Genomic DNA, 20,814 nt, shown 5'->3' on the forward strand with positions numbered 1-20,814 from the left:
AGCTGCTTGATATCTGCTAGCATTGGGAGGAAAAAACATAGTAAGTTTTACTGAAAATGCATTTACACTTGGAGTGCTGAGGAGGAATGGAGCTTTCCTGTGAGGACCTTACTGCAGGAGTTATTTTACTGTGGTTCTACAGGAGAGCTGAATATTTGCAAGAATTCCACTTTTCTGCAGCAGTCAGTAGATTTTTTATTAGAACTCAGGATTTTGGTTTCATTCTTTCCCCAGCATTTATAGGGAGTATGCTTGCAGGGGGACCACATCATGGATAAATGGGTTCTCTAACTGTCTTGTAAAAAGATATAGCAAGCGATACTCAGAGCCTCTCTAGGAAGCAAACAGCTTCATAGCTGTGCTGTTTACTGCTCTGTGTGATGGAGCTTTTCTGTCTGCCAGGGTGTTTCTAATGCCCATGTGCAACGTTAAGGCTTCAAGCTGAGCATAATCAGGGAAACAGAGAGGTGCCACCACAACACTGAAAGGGAAAAGACCTTGCTACTCTGGCAATCAGCATTCTCATATGGTAAGAGAAAGTATATGCAATGTAAATGCAACTGAAGGATACACTCACCCAGGTAGTTTCACAATTAACCTACGTCTGAGAGTGTATATGCAGTGTTTGCATAAATTACACACCCGCTTAGACACACGCATGCAGCTGCTCGTGAGCTCAAGTACATCATTATTCTTAAATCACACTCTACACCGTATCCAGAATTGCTGTTCCTGAAACAAGTGTTGTACAGAGAAACGTTGAAAGAGATTGCAAAGTGTACATGAGCTCCTTAATGCGGAGTGTTTAATCTTCTACTTATCTGTATATAGCAAGTTGTTTTTGTAGGGTGGCAACATAATACAGCAAAAGTAATTTGAAACTAAGTGTAAAGCACTAGTCAACTGTGAAATCTCCCATCATACACTGAATTGAACAGCGATGGGATATTGGCTTTGTCATAGTTACAGTTCCAACAAGGTTAAACGTTTATTCTACCCTCTGATTTAAATAAAAGTGCCTTGCTGTTCTCAACTGAAGCAACATGTAGGGAGTCAATCCTACCTTCCTGAAGTGCCCTGCTACTGGTGCAAGAGACAAAATCAAATACCCCTGCTCTGAATTCCACTTGAAACTGGCAGGTTCTCTACAAAAAATAAGGTCCAGTGCAGTGATGCTTAACCTTTCCTGACACCATTCCAGGCCCTCCTTGACACACCGTGCCTCTAAGCTCTGAGGGAAGCCTAAGCATCCAGGTATCTGCTGCTCAGCAATAGGAATGAAGTAACAGACCTGGACCTTGCACAGCTCAGTTCCCTATGGAAATGCATTTTGCAATTGACTGCAGACTCTAATTGAAGGCTCGCCTTGAAGTTGAGACATTCTTGACGTGCCTCTCCTTGCAAAGTCCCTGATGTCTACTAATACATCTGCCACTGCATGCCGGGCAGCAAAAGAAGGGGGAGAACTGGCTGTAAGCAGCTCTTAGTTCTTGCTGATGGAATCTTCGTGCAGAGACTGTGAGCTGGGAAAGTGCACTGGAGTGCAGCAGGCTGTGGTGGGGAAAGAGGAGGGGAGGGAGGAAGCACAGGACTTCTTGCTGCAAGACAGCCTGTGGGGTTTGGTGGAGGAGGGCTGAATTCAGCAGACACAACACCAGGGTGTTGGCTTTGCTAGAGCTCTCAGTATTTCAACTAGAACAGGCAGCACATTGTGACAGGAGTTACAAGGACTTGGGGATACACATGTATATAAGGGACGTGAGGGAAGACAAGCTACTACAGCAAAATGAAGGGAGATGTCAGCCTAAAAAGTCTGAGAAACTTCAGAGGAATAAAACATACGCAGGCAACGGACAAAAATACAAAGTCACATAAAGAAAACAGTGCTGCCAGCCCAGCTCTATCCTTTAAATCACTTCCACCACATTCAATTGCTCTGACAGATGCAACCCAAAGACCTAGCTGGATTATCTAAAACCAACAGAGTACTTGGTGAAGGCCATACATGTACAAGAACAAACAAAACAATCTGACATTATTTCTACTGAAGCACAGTTCTTATCTCCTCTCTAAGGGAAATCAAAGATTTCCTAAGAGCACATAAAGAAAATCAGCTGAAACAACACATAGTTACTCCTTGTGGGGAGAATACGGTAAAACATAAGGAAATAAAGATGTTCTTTTATCTTTTTCCCCACAGACATGCATAGAAAAAAGTCATAGGGTGGGTTGGGTCAAAAAGCAAGATACTACATAAGGCATATTTAATCTACTTAATTTACTCTTAAAAACAAATGCATTATTGATCCCTGGTTTGTCTCTATTATTCACACTGTGGATTTTTTTCCACTCTTGCCCCAGGCAGTGATAAAACCACACAGACCAGCACCCATCATACTCAGGAAAACTACAACAGCTCAAACCTGAAATATTTCCAGATAATCTGGAATTCAATGCATTTCAGATGAATGGGGGGGGGCAGCATTTTATATTTGATGCTAAACGGCTTCTGTTCTTCACTGTACAGTGGTGCGCTTCATACTACATCAACACCAGCTACATGAATGCTGCTAAAACAAGTGCTTGAGCAGGATGTTTGACCTGACACACCATTATACTCTCACAACATTTTATGCATTAATTTTTTAAGAGGAAGCATTTTTTCCCTCCTTGCCTAGATGCCGTTTCATTTCTGTAGAAGTCACTTGACCAGCAACTGGTGAGCTCCATCTGAAAGTACAGATCCTCCTTTTTGTCCAGCAAAGGTCACAGTGTACCTTACTCTATTCTAGGCTTCTGTATGTATTAGCAACCAGCCAATTTACTCTAGATACTTCATTCTGGGCTGCATAGCAGCAACTCTGTGAGCAAAAACTGCACCAAAGCCATCAGAAGCCATTGAAACTACCTCCCCGTGTTGCACCTAAAACTCTTTCTGCTTGTTCTGTTGCCTGAGAACACAGTAATATACACAGAAGGAGAATTAGAAAGGTTTTAAGGGATTGGATAAATGGGAAAACTGGTTTAAAGAAATGATAATGAAAACCTGCATTATAAAACACTAAAAATTCAGCAAGCATGACTGGTTACAACTGTGTATCTCACATACTTCAGATGCTCTTAGCAAGTCCCCATATGCTAAAGAGTACAGAACAAGCAATTAATGGGTAAAATACAAAATAACAAACTTTAGGATAACCTTGACTCTTCCACTTTTTTTTTTGGTTTATAAGGACTAATTCAGTCACACACTAATTATATATACCCGCAATAGTACTCCCTTATTGCAGCACTTCTGTTGACTGACAAACAGCCTCTAGCATCAGTTGCCTTTTAAACCCAACAACAGCAGCTGATCGAGAAAATGTCCCAGATCTCATCAGGTTCTTCAGTGTGCCAAAAGTTCACAGCATTAACTGTCAAACAAGTATTTCTAAAAAAATATGTTTTCTGCTAATATCTCTAATTTGCATTTCACTCACAATTATGCATTTACTGAGTCTTGCATACTTCAATCAAAAAAGGAAATTAAATAACTAGGTAATGGCACTTCCAATCCCACAAATTCCAATTCAATTTAGGCTTGATATGAACTTTAGGTCTTATTAACACTTGTTTTAAGTAACATTTCCAGCATGTATTCTGACAAGTTGTGACTGTGATTTTTTATTTTCTTTTCTTTTAATCATACAAGCAAATGTGTTCTCCTTTAGCAAGGAAATTCCTAATGTTTAGAAAGGTTTATCAAACATCAGTGTTTCTGGCTAAACCCAACATTGGTAAATCCAGCTTTAAAGTCATAGAATCACAGAATAGTTAGGGTTGTAAAGGACCTTAAGATCATCCAGTTCCAATCCCCCTGCCATGGGCAGGGACATCTCACACTAAACCATGTCACCCAAGGCCTCGTCCAATCTGGACTTGAACACTGCCAGGGATGGAGCATTCCAACTTCCCTGGGCAACCCATTCCAGTGGCTCACCACCCTTATAGTAAAGAACTTATTCCTTATATCCAATCTAAACGTCCCCTGTTTAAGTTTTAATCCATTACCCCTTGTTCTATCACTACAGTCCCTAATGAAGAGTCCATCCCCAGCATCCCTATATGCCCCCTTCAGATACTGGAAGGCTGCTATGAGGTCTCCACGCAGCCTTCTCTTCTCCAGGTTGAACAGCCCCAACTTTCTCAGCCGATTTTCATACGGGAGGTGCTCCAGTCCCCTGATCATCCTCGTGGCCTCCTCTGGACTTGTTCCAACAGTTCCATGTCCTTTTTATGTTGAGGACACCAGAACTGCACACAATACTCCAAGTGAGGTCTCACAAGAGCGGAGTAAAGGGGCAGGATCACCTCCTTCCACCTGCTGGTCACACTCCTCTCGATACAAAGTAAAATGATTTCACCTTGTAGCTTTCATCCTCTTGATACAAAGTCAAATGATTTCACCTTGTAGAACGCCATTTTTCAAGGTTAGGGCCCCAATGCACGTTTTCCATGTCCTTTTGAACAATATCCAAATTGATATAAGGGGAAAAATGCCAACACAAATGGCAAGTACTGTAGTCAGAAGCAATGCCCATATTTACAAAGAAGGAGCCTATGGTATGGTTGGTTAAATCAAGCAGCAAAGGATACGGAAGGCTAAGAAATTTCTTTTCTCCAACAACCCAGTACAAATAAGAAGCTGCTTTGGACAATTTCAATGTGAACTTCTTACCACCTGTCAGACAAGTGAGATTTAAAGACCTCCACTTAAAAAAACAGGCATTTGCAAGCTCAGTCCTTCAGTGAAAATTGACCTCCCAGCTCAATTTCTGTGTAGATGTAGCCATGTAGCAGCAAAAGGGGTTTATTACAGAGCTTTATTAAATCTATCTTATGTGTACGCTGAGTATGAGGTGATGTTATGCCTGGGGAAAATGATGCTTCCGAGGCAAATCTCCACGCTCCACACCACAGGCAAACACAACTTATCCTCTGAGAAACACGACATCCCAGGTAGGTTAGAGGTAGGCGTACAGAAAAACATTTAAGCTTATTGGACTTAGAAACCCCATTGATTATTACTTAATGAAGCAAACTAGAGAAAATAAAAGATCTTTCATTAGGATAAATGTAAAAAAGAAGGGGGGTGAGTTGCAAAAGCTTTTTACATAATCAAAACTGAATGTGCTAGAGTCACGCTCAAGGGGCAGCTTTAGCTAATGTGATTTCCATTAATTTTATCAGAGTCCACTCTATACAGCCATTGAAACCAGCCTGAGTTAACACGACAGCTGCACATCTCCAAATTGTGAAAAATACCTCTGCAACATTGCGTGGGGTCAGGATTATTTCAGTGAGTTATTGATATGCATTCATTACTCACCACACCACAGTCCTCCCCACGTCTTCGGGGACAGAAACCAGTAAAAAGCCTCCAAAACTTCATCAAGGAGGGAAAATTAACACTGTAAGAGATGAAATATAGACTGGCCATGGCAATTACAGCAGATTTAGAAAGATTTTAGCTCAACTCTCCTTGCAAGACTTACCTGGAGGGGTGAAAGAGCCTCTGCCAGCTCTAAGCCTTTAGAGCGGAAAAGGGACTTCACATACACTCCTCCAGCTACTGCAGCAACCATGGACAAGATGGCAAAGAATATGCCTAAATTAAAGTAAGACTTCATAGTATTTCCTGGCCTCCGTGGAAGCCCTGTGAGGAGAGACTGGGACAGCTCCATGGTGGCTGCAGCCAGTTCCACCTTTTTCACCTTATTTTCAACCCCTGTCCCAAGTCTTGTTGAGGAGAAGGAGTAAGAGAGTGCCTGGGCAGGCATCTGGCAGCCAAGGCCAAGCCATCACGCTACCACAGATTTAGCTGGCATAAAATAGTCTAACTACTCTATTTTTCTTTCACCAAAGCATTTTGAAAGCCTGCAAAATGAAGTCACAACAATATGCAGAAGAAAATCTATAAACAAGGCAGGGAATGGAAAATTAAGGCATGAGAGTTCTTAATGCTGGTGAAACCAGCGTAAGAGTTCGTTCAAAACCAATCAGAGTAGTATTCTGGGGGGTAGGGAAGCAACTCCAGTTGGATTTTTCTAGTTAGATTTACAAAACTAACAGGCTGTTGTTCTAGCAGAAATAAGGGTTTATTTTTATAAATCAATTACTAAAAAAAGGACCTCCACAACAAAGAACAAAACCCACAGTACTGATGAGTCAAACCCAATGAGATCAATACCGATGCTTATTTGAAGTACACTTATTTATATATGAGCTTTGCAAAATAATCTCATCCAGCTTGCTTATGCAAAGAAACGCTACTGAACTTGCAGTAACTACCTGGAGACAGGAAAGAACAGATGAAGTGTGTAGGGTTATGCGAATCTGAACATTACTAAAAATCATTTTGAAAAGCAAACAAAGGTCCAGCTACTATCTAAGATAGTTGAGAATAAACAAATTATACTAACACTGTAACTGTTATTAATCAAACCATGTTAAAACCACTGTGTGTCCAACACTTGGTATTTAGAAGTATTCTAGGAATAGAGAAGAAAAAAAAGTGTTGGACATCTGAAGGAAAGAAGGTTCTCTAAAATTCATAAGGGTCAAAGAAGAAGGATTTGTGTTCCTGAGAAAACAGGAGCTCACAATTAAACCTATACAACATAAATGAATATGAACAAAGAGAAAGACTAGTTGCTGCAAGGTATCTGAGTTCACGCAAACACCAGGAGAAGGGAAATGAACTTGTATTAATAAACCCCCTCTCAAGTAAGAAATGGGAAGAAATCTCTATACAAACTGAAAAAGCAGGAAGGAGGAAAAAACCCCACTGAGACAGCAGTCAGACTAGCTTTTCAAACAGATTCAAAACTGCTTAGAACATTATTTGAAGAAAGAGCTAGTATGCAGTAAACAGTGCTAAGCCAAAGGAGGAAACAATGAATGTGTGAGCTTCTGGGACATTTCTTGTGCTGAAATTTTAATATGGATCTTGTTTCCTATCAGTTCCAATCAGATTCCACATACATCTTTCATGTTCTGTGTATGTAAGAGTAGGATACCACCACCAGGTACACACTGAAAATATCTGATGATTCAAAAAAGGATTGAGATACGTTTGAAAACTCAATAACCAAATGAAAAAGTCCCCCCATTAATTTTAACAAACCAAGTTCAGAGTGTGAAAAAAACATCACCTTCTAAATCCAGTTTTAACACATGTAGATGCTACTGCCACAAGCAGCTCATCTCTGTCCCCCTGGAGTTGCGCCACACTCAGACCTGCTGGCCGAAACGTTTGTGTGAACACTCTTTGCTTTGGTCCAAATCAAGTGGGATCGGTTGGTTTCAACAGCTTCAATCGAGGAGGCTTTTTTTCCATCCATCCTCCTTGGGATAGAAATGGATCAGTAAGCAAGTAGACTGACAGGCCTGGAGAGGCTGTGAATGCTGTCAAGGGGGAGCTGAAGGAATCTATGGGATGAACACTGCATCAGCAGGTGGAACTGGTGCAGCCAAATAGTGCTTAGATTGGATTGTCTGGGTGTTTTGGTTGTGGTTTGGTGGTTTTCTTGCTTGTTTGCTGGTTGGGTTTATTTTTTAAACAAAGTATCTTGTAAGCATCTGTATCCAACACATATTAACGTGATGATAATGTCTTAAAGGCTGCAAATTATAGACAGATAATTCAGGATTGGACTGAAGCACATGATTACCTCCTAGTGTTTACTAAGGATATTTAGATTTGTTGTGAAGGAAGAGGAAGAGAGCTTCATCATCGGTTCTGACATTTTAGGGGAAGAAAAGAGCCTTATAATTTAGAGATCCACAGACATTAATGTATTTAGTAGGCAGTCACAAAAATAAGCAATAAATAGAGAGTAAGCTAAATAGCAGGGATCATACATTAAAAGTTACAAATTAAGGCTGCACATGAAATTCAGGCAGAACCATTTTGTTTAGTAAGTAGAAAACCAGTGAAATATGTTGACAGTAAGAGTCATAAAAACAAATGATAAAAATAAGTAGATTAAAAAAATTGTGGAGGTAAGAGAAAACTTAAGACACTGAGAATGATAAAATGTGAAGCCAAGGCTGAAATATATGCAGTGCAAATATCAAGGTGACCTCTTCCAAGCCAAGAGCTTTGATACTGTGAAACTTCAATAATTTGTCACAATTGGTCTATTAAGTAAACATTAAGTCACTATCCAATGTAATTGTTTTTCAAATAGATAATTTCTTCAAATCACATGTAATTTACACATAATACATCTTTATGAACTAAAAGTCTATGTTTTACTGGCATAAGTGCTGATAGAGAAACATTTCTATCTATTCCTTTTCAGAAAGTGTTCAGCTTAGTTAAGGTCAGCATAAATGCCAAGTAATCAACATGGGAAACTCAGAAGAAGGTCAACTACTAGGAATAGTAATCTTGAAAACACAAAACAAGCTAAGAAAGGAGTTGGAATTTAATTCTTTACCACCAAGTGCATGAACTAGAACATCTCTGCCCTTAGTGAGACAATTCTCAATATCCCAGCATTATTAAAGAAATTCAGTAGTAGTTAAGTATTTCCACATCACTTCTGCATAATTTTGAAAAACATCAATTGAAAATATACATGGGGAATTGATAAAACCTTGTGTATGCATGTAAATTAAACAGCTAGAGAGTCTTGTAAAGCCAAGTTTGTCAGGTGAACAGTCTCCCCTTTGCTGTTAACAAGCATGGTAAATGCAACCATTGCCTCCAATTGCCTATAGTCAATAAAATGGTGACAACCCACTAATCAGGTCACACAATAGCAAGACTGGTATAAGATTCCACAACATGGAATCCTCATTAGGAATGACAGGGAAGCATTCCCAATATGTACCCACATTACCTGACAGCTTTGAACCTCACGTCTTCCTTTGTGAAAAGACTATTATATACATCAGTAAACTATTGCTTTACTGAAAACTAGTAAATTATAACTTATGAAGTCAATGGTGAAATAAAATAGAAGATTCCTAGAGCACTGACCATCACAGCTCCACATTTTATCATTCTCAGTGACTTGATTTCTCTTACATCCACAATTTTACTGCTTTATTCAATATTGGATTTAGCACTGTGGAAAACACAGCAACTTTTCCTTTCTGTTCACTTTGGCAACTAGGCTTTATTTTTCTAGAAGCGACAAAAATCATCTCTTAATTAAACAATGCCTGGTGATTGAATTGTTCTCCTCTCTCATTCCTAAAGCCAGGAAAAAACACCCCCTAAGACTACAACCAGGTAGCAAATATAGCTGAAAATGTTGTTGTCTTACCGCAGTAATGTTCCTAATGGCACTTGGCTAAAAAATATGCTTTGGACTCATAATGGTCTGTTATATTGTGTTTACTAGTTACAACAAAAAGAATGGTTAAAAACCTATCAGTGGCATAATGTTTAGCACCTATTAACGACACAGATATAACTACCTTATGGCAATTAAAGGCATAAGAAAATGATTAATGTTCTGAAGCCATAAAACTGCATCAATTGAAAAGCTATTATGATTGTACTGTCTACAGCTCGCAGCCTACACCGGGCAATTTACGTCAATATGCATTCTGTATAAAATTGATACTCATTTTTTCCAACACTAGATAATGAACTGTTACATAAAGCTCAAACTACACACCACACACTGGTCACTGCTGGAACAGTTGATTTATCCTAAGGATGCAACTGGTTTGAGATTAGGTTCTAGATCTTCCTATTCCGCATTTTCCTCATCTGAATGCCGAACATTTCACACTGTCAGCTTCTCCATTTCCGAAATGCGCTTTTGATCATAAGAACTGAGAAACAGGAAAATGGATACAGAAAACATGCTACCCGCCTGCCAGCTGGAACAATGCGCTGACATTTATACCAGATCTTATTCAGCTCAGGGATGTCTGAAGCAGACCCTCCCCAGGCAGGATCAGCATAATATTATTCACATTGAACAGTACTTTCCTCAACAAGTGACCTGTAAGTGCTACTCAATTTGACTAAGCAAACCAGAATTTGGTTTCTTTTGACAGAACAAGTCACAACGTGTGATGAAAGATGATATTTTCCATATGGGATACTTCCAACTCTCCAAAAAGCAAAGGTTTAATGCTCTTATTCCAGAAAGAAACGAAAACAGAAGGGGACAGAAAGTATTCCACTGCCACAGCATGACATACAGTAAATTATTAGCCTATAAATGGTATTGCACATTATTTCTGTTAAAGCGTTCTTTCAAACATCACAGAGAGAAGGAAAAGGGGAAAAAAAGAAGCGATATGCTGCATTGTCCAAAATGAAATTGGAAAATGATAGATACGGTTTATCATCTAGTAATATACAGGAAAGCAAGCGCTCCACTCTTTCGTATATAACTAATATATTGAAAGGAATAAAAAGAGAGACACACACAAATCGCTTACAAATCAGACTTTAAAGTAATGTTCTTTCCAAGGGGCTAGATACTCTTTCAAGAAAAAGATAACAAAGTCTTCTCTGCCCAAAATGAAAGTTATAAGAAAGATATGATACATTGAACCAGATCTCTCCTCTGCTGAAGTCAATGAAATTAGAGTCAAAGTGAGTAGGGTCTATTATAAAAAGCGGCATCTATTCCTCTAAATGCAATGGAATATTTCACAGCTACTGTAAACCCCTATAGCTTCTCTGAAACCTATGTATATCGACTTACACCAGCATGAATTTAGCTCTGTTTCCATTTTAGTTAGCATTCAAAAACCTAAAATCCTAGCAGTAGACAGTACAAAGAACATTATTATGAGTAGGTTAGTTAAAATAGGGTCTCATATTCCAAATATAACCCTAGAAGCCACACATATGCTGCACCATTCCAACAAGTACAAAAGAAGAAAGCTAACTAAAACATCTACCAGAAGATCCCAAGGTTTCTTCCACAGCTGACAAAATAAATCTAGTTCTTCAGGCTACTGTTCTTTCCTTTCCATCTGGAAACAACGTAGGTCCTACTCCCTGGCATGACTTCAGAGACTACCTTTGCTCAGATTGGTGAACAATAATCGTTGTGGTGACAGGCTTCTTGTACAGTAGCCATAACAGATTCGCCCAAACCAAGGAGCCATCTCAGCTCCTATGGGATCAGACACAAAATCACAACATCGCTTAGGTCGAGCTCACTCCAAGCACCTCGTAAGCCACAGCCTAGTGAGTCTTCCTCCTCAGGACTAATCCAGGTGATCCCCATCCCACAGCAGTGATCGAGGAGGTCCTGCATGGCACTCAATAACCTTTATCGCACCTGCCAAACCCTAGCACTGAGAGTGAACAGTTTGTTTATGGGCCGTGCTGGCGACAGGCACACCAACAAGTCCCCTCGTTCAGTCTAATGGGGTGAATTGAAAGATTAGTCTGTCATGCTGGCACAAGGCCTCATTTTTCTTCTGTGCTACATAGGTCGCCCCCTTCCCGCAGCCTGTATTTGATTGTGATTAATTCGTCAAGGCTGGCCGTAGAATGGAAATGAAGAAATGGATTGCCAATTACAGTTAGTCTTCTCGCAGAATACGCCTCAAACAGGGGCTATTCTGCAGCAGTGACAGCTCAGAAATAAACTGAATGTGGCTCTATTGAGCAGAGAGCTGACCCAAAGTGTGTTTTAAAGCAGAAGGTGACTTCCCACCACCCCTCCCTCCCCAGCTCTTCAGTAAACGGTTGGCAGGCTGGCAGGTACACAAAGAGGCCATCCACGTTTATTTCTGTAGTCACCTTGTTAAGACATGCTGAACTTCTGACTTAACACTCTTCAACAAGGTGCACATTTGTTTCCGAATACCTTACCTTAGGTAAGCCTGAAGGGGAATTTAATATGTATGCTGTTACTGCTAAGAAAACAAAACTAGCAATGGCTCTGCTCTATACAGAAGCTCTCAAAAGCATTCAAACTTTCCCCTGAGCAGTACTCACAGAAAGGTAAGGTTTGACTCTTGCTGCGTTACCTCTGCAGTAAACCTCATGTGTTCTCACAAGCTGTTTCATGTTGCATTGATACAGACAGCTAGCTTAAACTGAATAATCGGATTCTGATAGATTAAGGAAATAGGAAACAATTCCACAAAAGCCTGGGGTTTTTTGTTAATAATTATTAATATGGAATTTGAGAAATAATGCCTCATTCCTGGCAATGCATGCATGCAATTCATTTTACACACCAGCAAATTACTCGTTGCATAAATTCAAAGCATGTGTATAAATCCAACTTTCTATTGCCTTAGAAATTTGGGTTTAAAAAAAAATAATCCCTTTTCCCTCAAGAAAATTCAGACCACTGTAATAGATGCTTCCTTCCACTGTTGAAATTCAGTTAATTTTATACTATTGTATTGGGTATCACATCTTCAGACAGAAGAAAGGTGAATGTGTTTCCAATAGTCAGCGGCACACAGCGGCTTTAACTGTGCTCTGAAGACAAAAAGGCAGAGCTCTCTTCCTTGCCCAAGGTGGCCTTCCATTAACACATCCACCACCGAGATCTGTCGTGTGCAGCATTGCAGAATATGTCTTTATAAACAGGATGCTGGCTTAGAAAGAGGATTAGTCATTCATTACACTGAATCATCTGACTTTGCTATTCTTCTGCTGCCTCCGCAGCAGTTGCCCTTTCCAATGATATATGGCAGTATTCCTATCTAACAAAGATGCAGAAAAAAAGGACACCACAGCGAACGACCCTTGGAGGCAGAGACACCTTTAAACTGTCTTTTGGGTACTTTGATGAGACACAGAATAGCAGGTTTGTTCTGCTGATCTTTTCTTTCGTGTCAGGATGAAAAGGAAGTATTTGCCCTAACAACGATACATTTTTACCTTCCACAGGCCACCTCAGAGCACCAATATTTTCACACACACTTCTTCCACACTTTTTGAAGAACCTTCAGACATCAAACATATAAACAAGAGATGATAATGGTAATATAAACTTATTTCTATGGTGACTGTCAATATTTGTATTTAAGGTCTTCAGCACTGACGAGGCCCATGATGACAGGTACCACATAAATACACCTAAAAGACAATGTCTGCTATGGAGAACAAACAACAGAACAAATAAGGGTCAGCTCCACAATATTCTGCGGCCAGACCTATCACTGTGCACTAGAAATAAGGAAAGAATGAGAAAGAGGAGCTGTTTACCTCAGGCATTTACTATCTATATCTAATGCAGTCACAGAAAGATATTCAAAAAGATACAGTTGATACTCTTGCTGTAAAACTACTTGATATACATCACACCACAAATATTATTCACAGAATCACTGAATGGTTTGGGTTGGAAAGCACCTTAAGATCAAGTTCTGACCCCCCGTGCCATGGCAGGGCTGCCTCACACTAGACCATATTGCCCAAGGCTCTGTCCAACCTGGCTGTGAACACTGTCAGGGATGGAGCATTCACAACTTCCTTGAGCAACCTGTTACAGGGCCTCATCACTCTCACATTAAACTTGTTGACCATTATTCCTGTTCAACTTTAGTGTCTCATGGTTTTTAAAAGCTATTTAAGGATACAGGAGCACAGACTAGTATAACTGTTCTGTTCTCATCAAGTTCTATACTGTGAGTGGGATTCAATATTAACTGAAAACATCTACCAGTTTTAATTTGTAAATGTCAGATAAAACAACTGCACAGTATTACAATGATTCTGGGTGATGATCTAGGATTAAACATCTTACCCTAGGCATTTTTTTCTAGCAGCTTAAGTATTGAGAATGTGTGCTGTGTAACTAAGATTACATACAAGACTAGTTATGCCACAGTGCATGGGTAAATGAAATCACTGCTAATATGACACACATCACCTCTAGTGCAGGTTTTCAAACCCAGGAGTAGTCTCACAGCTGTCAAGATGACACCTATTCTTCTTTAACTAGATTAATTTTCATTCAGTTCAGCCTTTCAAGGAAGCTTAGTTGCATCATGAAATTTGACTGAAAGCATTAAACTAGCTGTCTTTTTACAATGTGTTTAAAACTCAGGGGTAACACAGTTCATATTCAACGTTTTCTGTAGAAATGGGGAAAGTATGAAAAAGATGTTCTGACAGTTACTAAATTGTCACACTACAGTTAATCATGAATATGGTTAAAAGACACACACACAACACCATCATGTTCTCCTTCTGAAAAGAAAACCTGCTTTACTCTAGCACCTGATGAGATCTCACCAAGGAATGTGAGGTAATGGTGTGATTCCCTGGTATGATCTCAATGAAGAAAGCATTAAGAATCTTGGAATCACAGAAAAACCCAGGTTGGAGGCTACAGCACCCATGGAGGTCATTTGTTCCACCGTTCTGTTTAAAACAGGAACAATTTCAAACATGGATGAGGTTACTCAGGGCTTCAGAGAAACCTAAGAGAGCATGCCTTTGTCTTGCCTTCCAAATGCTGACCTCCCAAGATGGAATGTAGAGAAGTAGTTATGAATAGCAATATATAAGCTTAAATGGTTTACTTAGTGATTTAAATAGGTATCTAAATGATTAGATCAGTAGCCTCTTAACTCTTTGAGACAGTAATTTTAAGTTATCTTAGGCCAGTTCATTCTTTATTATACCTTTAAAACTAAATGAGGTGAAACTGCATAATTTTGAGCTTCGGCATCCTTCTGCTTCTTCCACAATGCCATGCTATGTTCCATACTCATTAAAGCAAATGGAAATGGTGGAATTCACTAACAGATTGGGCTCCAAGTTCAGTTTTAGAGACATGCTCTTTAATGGGTAAAGGGGCACAACATCATCAAAGAAAAAATTCTGATTGGTATAACTGGGTCTTTTACCAAGAAGTATTTTAAACTTCATGTCTTATGTTAATTTAATGTCTCCAGGACAAGGTCCATATATCTTTATTTTCTTAAATTCACTTCTTAACAAATTAACTTCAAAGAGCTTCAACCTTTCCTGATTGTGAAGCCACAGAACAAACAGAAGATTATCTTGTTGACATCAGCAAGGAAAACTTAGGGAAGATAATTAAGTGATGCTGTTGCTCTAGAACAATAAAGAGTTCTAACTTTCATCATGGTAACTGAGACACTTTTAATTCTTTGAATGGAAAACCACAAGTACCAAAACAAACATTATATCTGACCAGCTGAAGCCCTGTTTGTGGTATCAGCAATATGCTTTCTGAATACCAGAGATTTATTCCAGCTCTTTTATGCTGTGCAGAATAGTTTGCCTGTGAAAAACAAACAAAAAAAGTGACAGGAAAAAGGGGAAAAACGCCTTAAGGGCAATGTGGGTTTGATGCCTTTGGAGATACTGTGGCTTTTCTTCAGATAAAGTCTGCAGATACCTATGTAGCTCACTGCAAAATCAACTAGACATGAGCCATGCTAGGAGCTTCAAGATGAAAGCCACTATGAAATAAGAGCAAGAGAGCACATGAGCAATTGTTTCTTGCAGAGTAGAACAAGACAGCGAGGTTAAAGAGTGCGGGCAGAAGTTGCAAGATTGAAGGGGCAACTGATACAAGCAAATCTAAACTCAAAGCAGTGAGCCGAACACAGGAGCCAAGGCTTTGTAAGGTCTGTAAAGCTTAAGTTCATTATACTTCTGCTGATTTAAAAAATAATAACTAGGTAGAATCATACAATGGCTTGGGTTGGAAGGGACCTTAAAGATAATCCAGTTCCAACACACTGCCATGAGCAGAGACACCTTCCACTAGACCAGGTTACTCCAAACCCCATCCAACCTGGCCTTGAGCACTGCCAGGGATGGGGCAGCCACAGGTTCTCTGGGCACCCTGTGCCGGTGCCTCACCACCCTCACAGTAAGGAATATTTTCCTAATATCTTATTTTAACCTCCCTTCTTTCAGTTTTAAGCCATTCCCCCTTGTCTTATCACTACATGCCCCTGTAAAAAGTTCCTCTGTGGCTTTCTTTAGGGCCCCTTTAGGTACTGGGAGGCTGTTCTAAGGTCTTCCCTGAGCCTTCTCTTCTCTAGAAGAGAACAGACTCTCCCTCTCTTACTAAAAAGAAAATGGAGAAGATAAAAAGCAAGGCCACGACGCAACTCAGTAGTAAGTGTCCGAAAGTCTAAGCTTTCAAAGAGAAATCTCTAAGGACAGTCACTAAAAGCTATTTTAATGAAGGACAGGATTTGTCCTCTAATATTCAGGGAAAATGCTCTAAGTTGGACCAGTCAGCAAGAACTTCAAAATAGATAAAATTCTAGATAGTCTAACTACAGGATCCGTAAAGTGCTGGTTTCCACTGAAAAGGAGAGCTTATTAAAGTCTCTTGTCTGGAATCAAGTTTGAGCTTCTTCTTACTAAATACGTCATATGAATGTTAATTTTAGACTGTTGAGAGCTCATTGATTTACACTTTCCAGTAATAATTTTTTTAGTCTTTAAAGTATGGGAAGAGATCAATTAATATCATGGACACGGCACTGTCTGAAATAAGAACACTGTTAAATAATGCATGCAACAAATTTTTATACAAGCAGTAATTAGATTTCTAGGATTACTTGAATATTATAATAGTCATTTCAGAGCTGTTACAATTATTAATTTTAATAATAATCTTGGTTAACCAGTGATCAGTCCCAAAAGCAGCAGCAAAAAATGAGTTATGTAGCTTCCTCTTTGCTAAAATATTACATTATAAAAATCATGGAGTAAATAACAAAATGCAATTAACTTCCCATGACTTACAAAAAATGACTGTTAAAACCACACAGCAGTGTCAAAGAAAACGATGCAGTCTGAGTTGAGAGATAAAGAGCTGCTGATCAGATCATAAAATTGCCTTAGTTATGAGAATCTTCTTAATGACAATTTTCTTTACGTGACCTACTGGATTTTCGCTCTCCCCCCCCCTCCATCACAGAGAATTTATATAACATCCATTTTCCTAGGTCACCGTAATTGACATCATAATATTCAAACGCTGATGATCATGTACAGCACTGGGCCATTGTGATGGTTACAGGGACTCAAAGCACCAAGCAGCACATAAATATGAGACTGCTTCACAGTTACTTACTATACGTTTGTGTATAGTTGTTCTAAAAAAGATTGCAGCTAACTCCTACCTTGGAAAGAAGCAGTGCAACCCTTATTAAAATTGCTCATTAAAGAAACATATAATCTTAGGAACGAAATGCCAACAGAAAATGAGACAAAACAGATGGGAAAGATGGAAATAGATTGCCTCAACCTTTAGCCCTGTGTCAGGAATTTATTCTGCCTTAGAAAACATTCGGTTTAGTCTTCTGACTCAGATTTTCAGAGGGCTTTTATAATTCTTCAGTAGTGCACCTGTCGGTTAATCCCTTGTTATAATCTATCTGGGATCACCTCACGGGGAGAAGAGCTGATGGATACGCTCGCAGCCCTCTGAGGATTGGCAGGATGAATTGTTCTTTGGATACCGAGGAGGACACACCGGAGGTCAGGACAGCTGTGACATGAGCTGGCACTACAACAAGGGACCTCTCTCCCCAGATAAAGACAAAGCAGAGCAGAGGATCTGTGATACCTCCCTGCATCCTGCCTTGAGAGCGTATTATCTGATTCTATTTCTGATACACACTGCACACTGCTTTTTTTTTTCTCTCCTCGCTTTCAAAGCTTGCTTTTCAGACTCTCCTTTAGAAACACATAATAAATTTAACCTTGCAATGTTTTGCCACGACCAGGCCAAAAGTTACAAGTAAGCATAAGCAGCCTGATTCTAAAAGAAACAAGTCTTATTCCAATGCAGTAAAGCTGTTTAAAACGTGGTGAACCTCTGCATTTCCACTGCCTAAATCACCGCAGACATTCTGCACTTTCAAGGCTTCAAGTCTTTTTCTTTCCCTTTCTCTGTGTTTTTAAAAGAAATGCAAACATATATTCATAACAAAACCTAAGAGCTGCCATTATCTTCTCAGAAAGGACAGATGTTACCTTTTTAGTGAAAGTCAAGCTAAGGCAAAATATACAGCTATACTTACACAGAGACAAAGAAAAAAAACAACTGGAGACTTCTCTTAGTTTCATCTTTCCCTCCCTCTTTCCTTTTCTCTTTTCCCCCTCCCTTAGATTTAAAATAACATTTAAATGCTTATGTTGCCAATAGAAGTATCTAGGAAAAGAAGCCAAATACTGTATTACTTTAAAATACCACTAAGAAAGTAACAAATAGGTGTGCATAGACCATAACGTCTTCAACTCCTTCCATATGCAGCCGACCCCATAATTACCTCTCAATAGAGTATTGTGACAAACATGAAAATTCCCGTCTTCTCATATCCATCTGCAGAGCCTTGTTTTAATTTTACAGCTCGTAAGATTTGGAGCACTATATATCACTATATATCAGACATCCTTGTTCACTTTGCAGGCTGCAAACACCAGAATCTGGGGATAGCTTCTTAAAGGTGTTATAATGAGGTGTTCTGCCATAAAATCTACTGAGGAAAGTTGCTGCTTCTTTTCCCTCCCTCCTTCTGGCAGTACCTCAGACATAACGAGATGGTAATTATGGGGAAAGTGGACGTGTAAATGGTGATTCACTGTGTATAAGGTGAAAATCTGACACACTACAGCCTAAAATAACAGTTTTTACCCTCAGGATTACATATTTGTCAGTAGATTTATTTTTATTACTATTTTTTTTTTAAACAGATGATAATAAAATCGATTTGAAAAAGGCAAAAAAAGAGACAAACCAGAAGAAAATCCTTAAAAACGTAGCTGGCCTGAGAGAAGCTGTGGTAAGGTTAAGAGTGCCTTGCTTGAGTGTTATTGAACCACTCCGGAGGATCTGTTGCTCAATACTCTGGTACCTCCCCAGTGATACAGGAGTGCTGCAAGGCCTCTCTGCTCCTCCTGAGTAGTTTCGTTTAGGAATCTTCACACTTTTGATATAAAGGAAAGCATTTATTGCAACAGAAGAGAGTAACCCAGGAATCCATGGGGATATGACTCTTCATAACTTTTTCTTTCTCTGATTATCAGTTTATAAGCATTTTTAGAGGTGACGGGGATCTCTTAGGAAAAGATAGCACCTCCTCCGCAAACCCCTGAGTGCCTTTAAGCTCTTACTTGTTTTGCAGTCCCTACAAACTTTCAGCATTGGTTGCTTTCCACTTCATTTTTTAAGGATTTAGTCCCTCATTTGAAGCTATCAGACTCCCAAACCAAAGATCCCTCATGAGTGAATTTGTTGCCAGCGCTCTTTAAATAGGAGCACATTAAAACCAAAGTTTTGTCTCCTGGCACAGTGCCTTCATGGCAAACAGCCTTCTCAGGGCTTTAACTCATTCAAGCTGGAACATCCACAGTGTTATGGGTGGAGATGGAGTGTCAGGAAAGTGTTTGGGGAGGAAAGGCAGACCTTCCCTCTATCCAAGACCCTTCTCATGAAAAGCCATCTGCCCTTAGCCAAAACCTCGGAAAGAGGCTTGCTTGCCTGTTTCTTCCCGCTTTTCTTTATATGGGAGGAAAGGAGTGCTCTGCAGTGATGCAAACAGGAAAGGATTGCTTTCCAGAGAAGCATGACTATGCTCTCTCCTGATAATAACAGAAAAGGCAAATAATCGAAGCCTTTACAAGAATTTGAAGCAGAACACAATTCAGATTCCTAAATTGGATACACTCAGTTCATCTCTTGCAAATTTGACCCAATTCTCAGCCAATGGCTCCCGTTAAAGACAGCATTTGTTCATATGGATCTGAGGTGAGAAATCAAGGCAGTATGTTCCTTCAATAACATTTTATTGAGATAGTCCAGTGTTAACTGCAAGATACATGAAGCAATACTAATCAGCAAGGCCAGCAGGAATGAAGCTGATCCACTTGCTTGTCTAGACGCTGACTTGATCTAAAGGAATGTGCATATATGGAGGGGAAAAAAACCCAAACAAAACCAGGAAGATGAAAGCATAGCTTTGCGGCTTTTGGGTGTACTTTACACCTCAAACACATCACACTGCATAATTTTAGCAGTGCAACTGCTATCAAACATTCCTGAAAACACTGACACCTGAAGCCTGACGCAGGATTGCCTGTTTAATTACTGCTTTCAGGCGGGATGTCTGAGAGCCTGGAAAGAAGGCATTTATTTCATTGAGGAATACAAAGTCTATTAAAATGCAAACAGTAAAATCAATTAGAGATTGCATTCTCCAAACAAACAAACAAACCAACACAGAGCAGCAGTGGATTTTAGCAGAAATGCGTCTGAATTCATTTCCAAAGGTGAAAACAGCAAACAATTACTGAAAAGCATCTGCCACACTACATAATGTTTCAGTAGCGCCACAGCTTTCCAGTTAAAATCAATGCTAACGTCAAGAAAAGCAGCCAGTACCTCAGGAAAAGAAAACTAGAGATTCCTACTGGAGATCCTTTCCAACTTTCTTTACTGACTTCAGGGAATGATATTCCTCACCTGCTGAAACCTCTTCTATTAACTAGGCCAATTGTAAAAGAAAATCATAGAATCAACTAGGTTAGAAAAGACCTTTAAGATCATCAAGTCCAACCACTACCCCAGGACTGCCAAGGCCACCATTAATGAACTCCTATTATTTGTAACCTCCACTTACTAGTAATTTCCATATATTTATGCCACGTCTTGCCTGTTTTCATAAACTAATAACAAAAATGTGTCTATATTAAAGATCGAGATTGAAGCTGAAGAGTCCAGAACTAAAATGCACAGCTCTCCTCAAAGTTCAAGAAGTGGACCTGAACTAAGGATCAACACAGAGCAAAACGTTTCCTTTCACTGGAAACCACAT

At 39.5% G+C, this 20,814-nt stretch overlaps 1 protein-coding gene across 8 annotated transcripts in view; it reads right to left on the reverse strand.

Moving 5' to 3' along the window:
- The window catches only part of MACROD2 (mono-ADP ribosylhydrolase 2), a 741,850-nt gene that overhangs the window by 121,992 nt on the left and 599,044 nt on the right, over positions 1-20,814 (reverse strand). The window contains exon 8 of one of the 8 annotated variants that reach the window (XM_061364766.1): positions 8,646-8,763. The exons of the other annotated variants lie outside the window; for them this stretch is intronic. Coding sequence (XP_061220750.1) covers positions 8,699-8,763 — 65 coding nt within the window. The 3' untranslated portion in view covers positions 8,646-8,698. Of the gene's footprint in view, positions 1-8,645; positions 8,764-20,814 lie in introns of those variants that run through there. 8 annotated transcript variants of the gene reach the window in all.

The sequence above is a fragment of the Neopsephotus bourkii genome, unplaced genomic scaffold, assembly GCF_033783945.1.
Source record: "Neopsephotus bourkii isolate Nb327-2 ecotype Australia unplaced genomic scaffold, CSIRO-AGI_Nbou_v1 NB_1250, whole genome shotgun sequence".
Taxonomy (NCBI): domain Eukaryota; kingdom Metazoa; phylum Chordata; class Aves; order Psittaciformes; family Psittacidae; genus Neopsephotus; species Neopsephotus bourkii.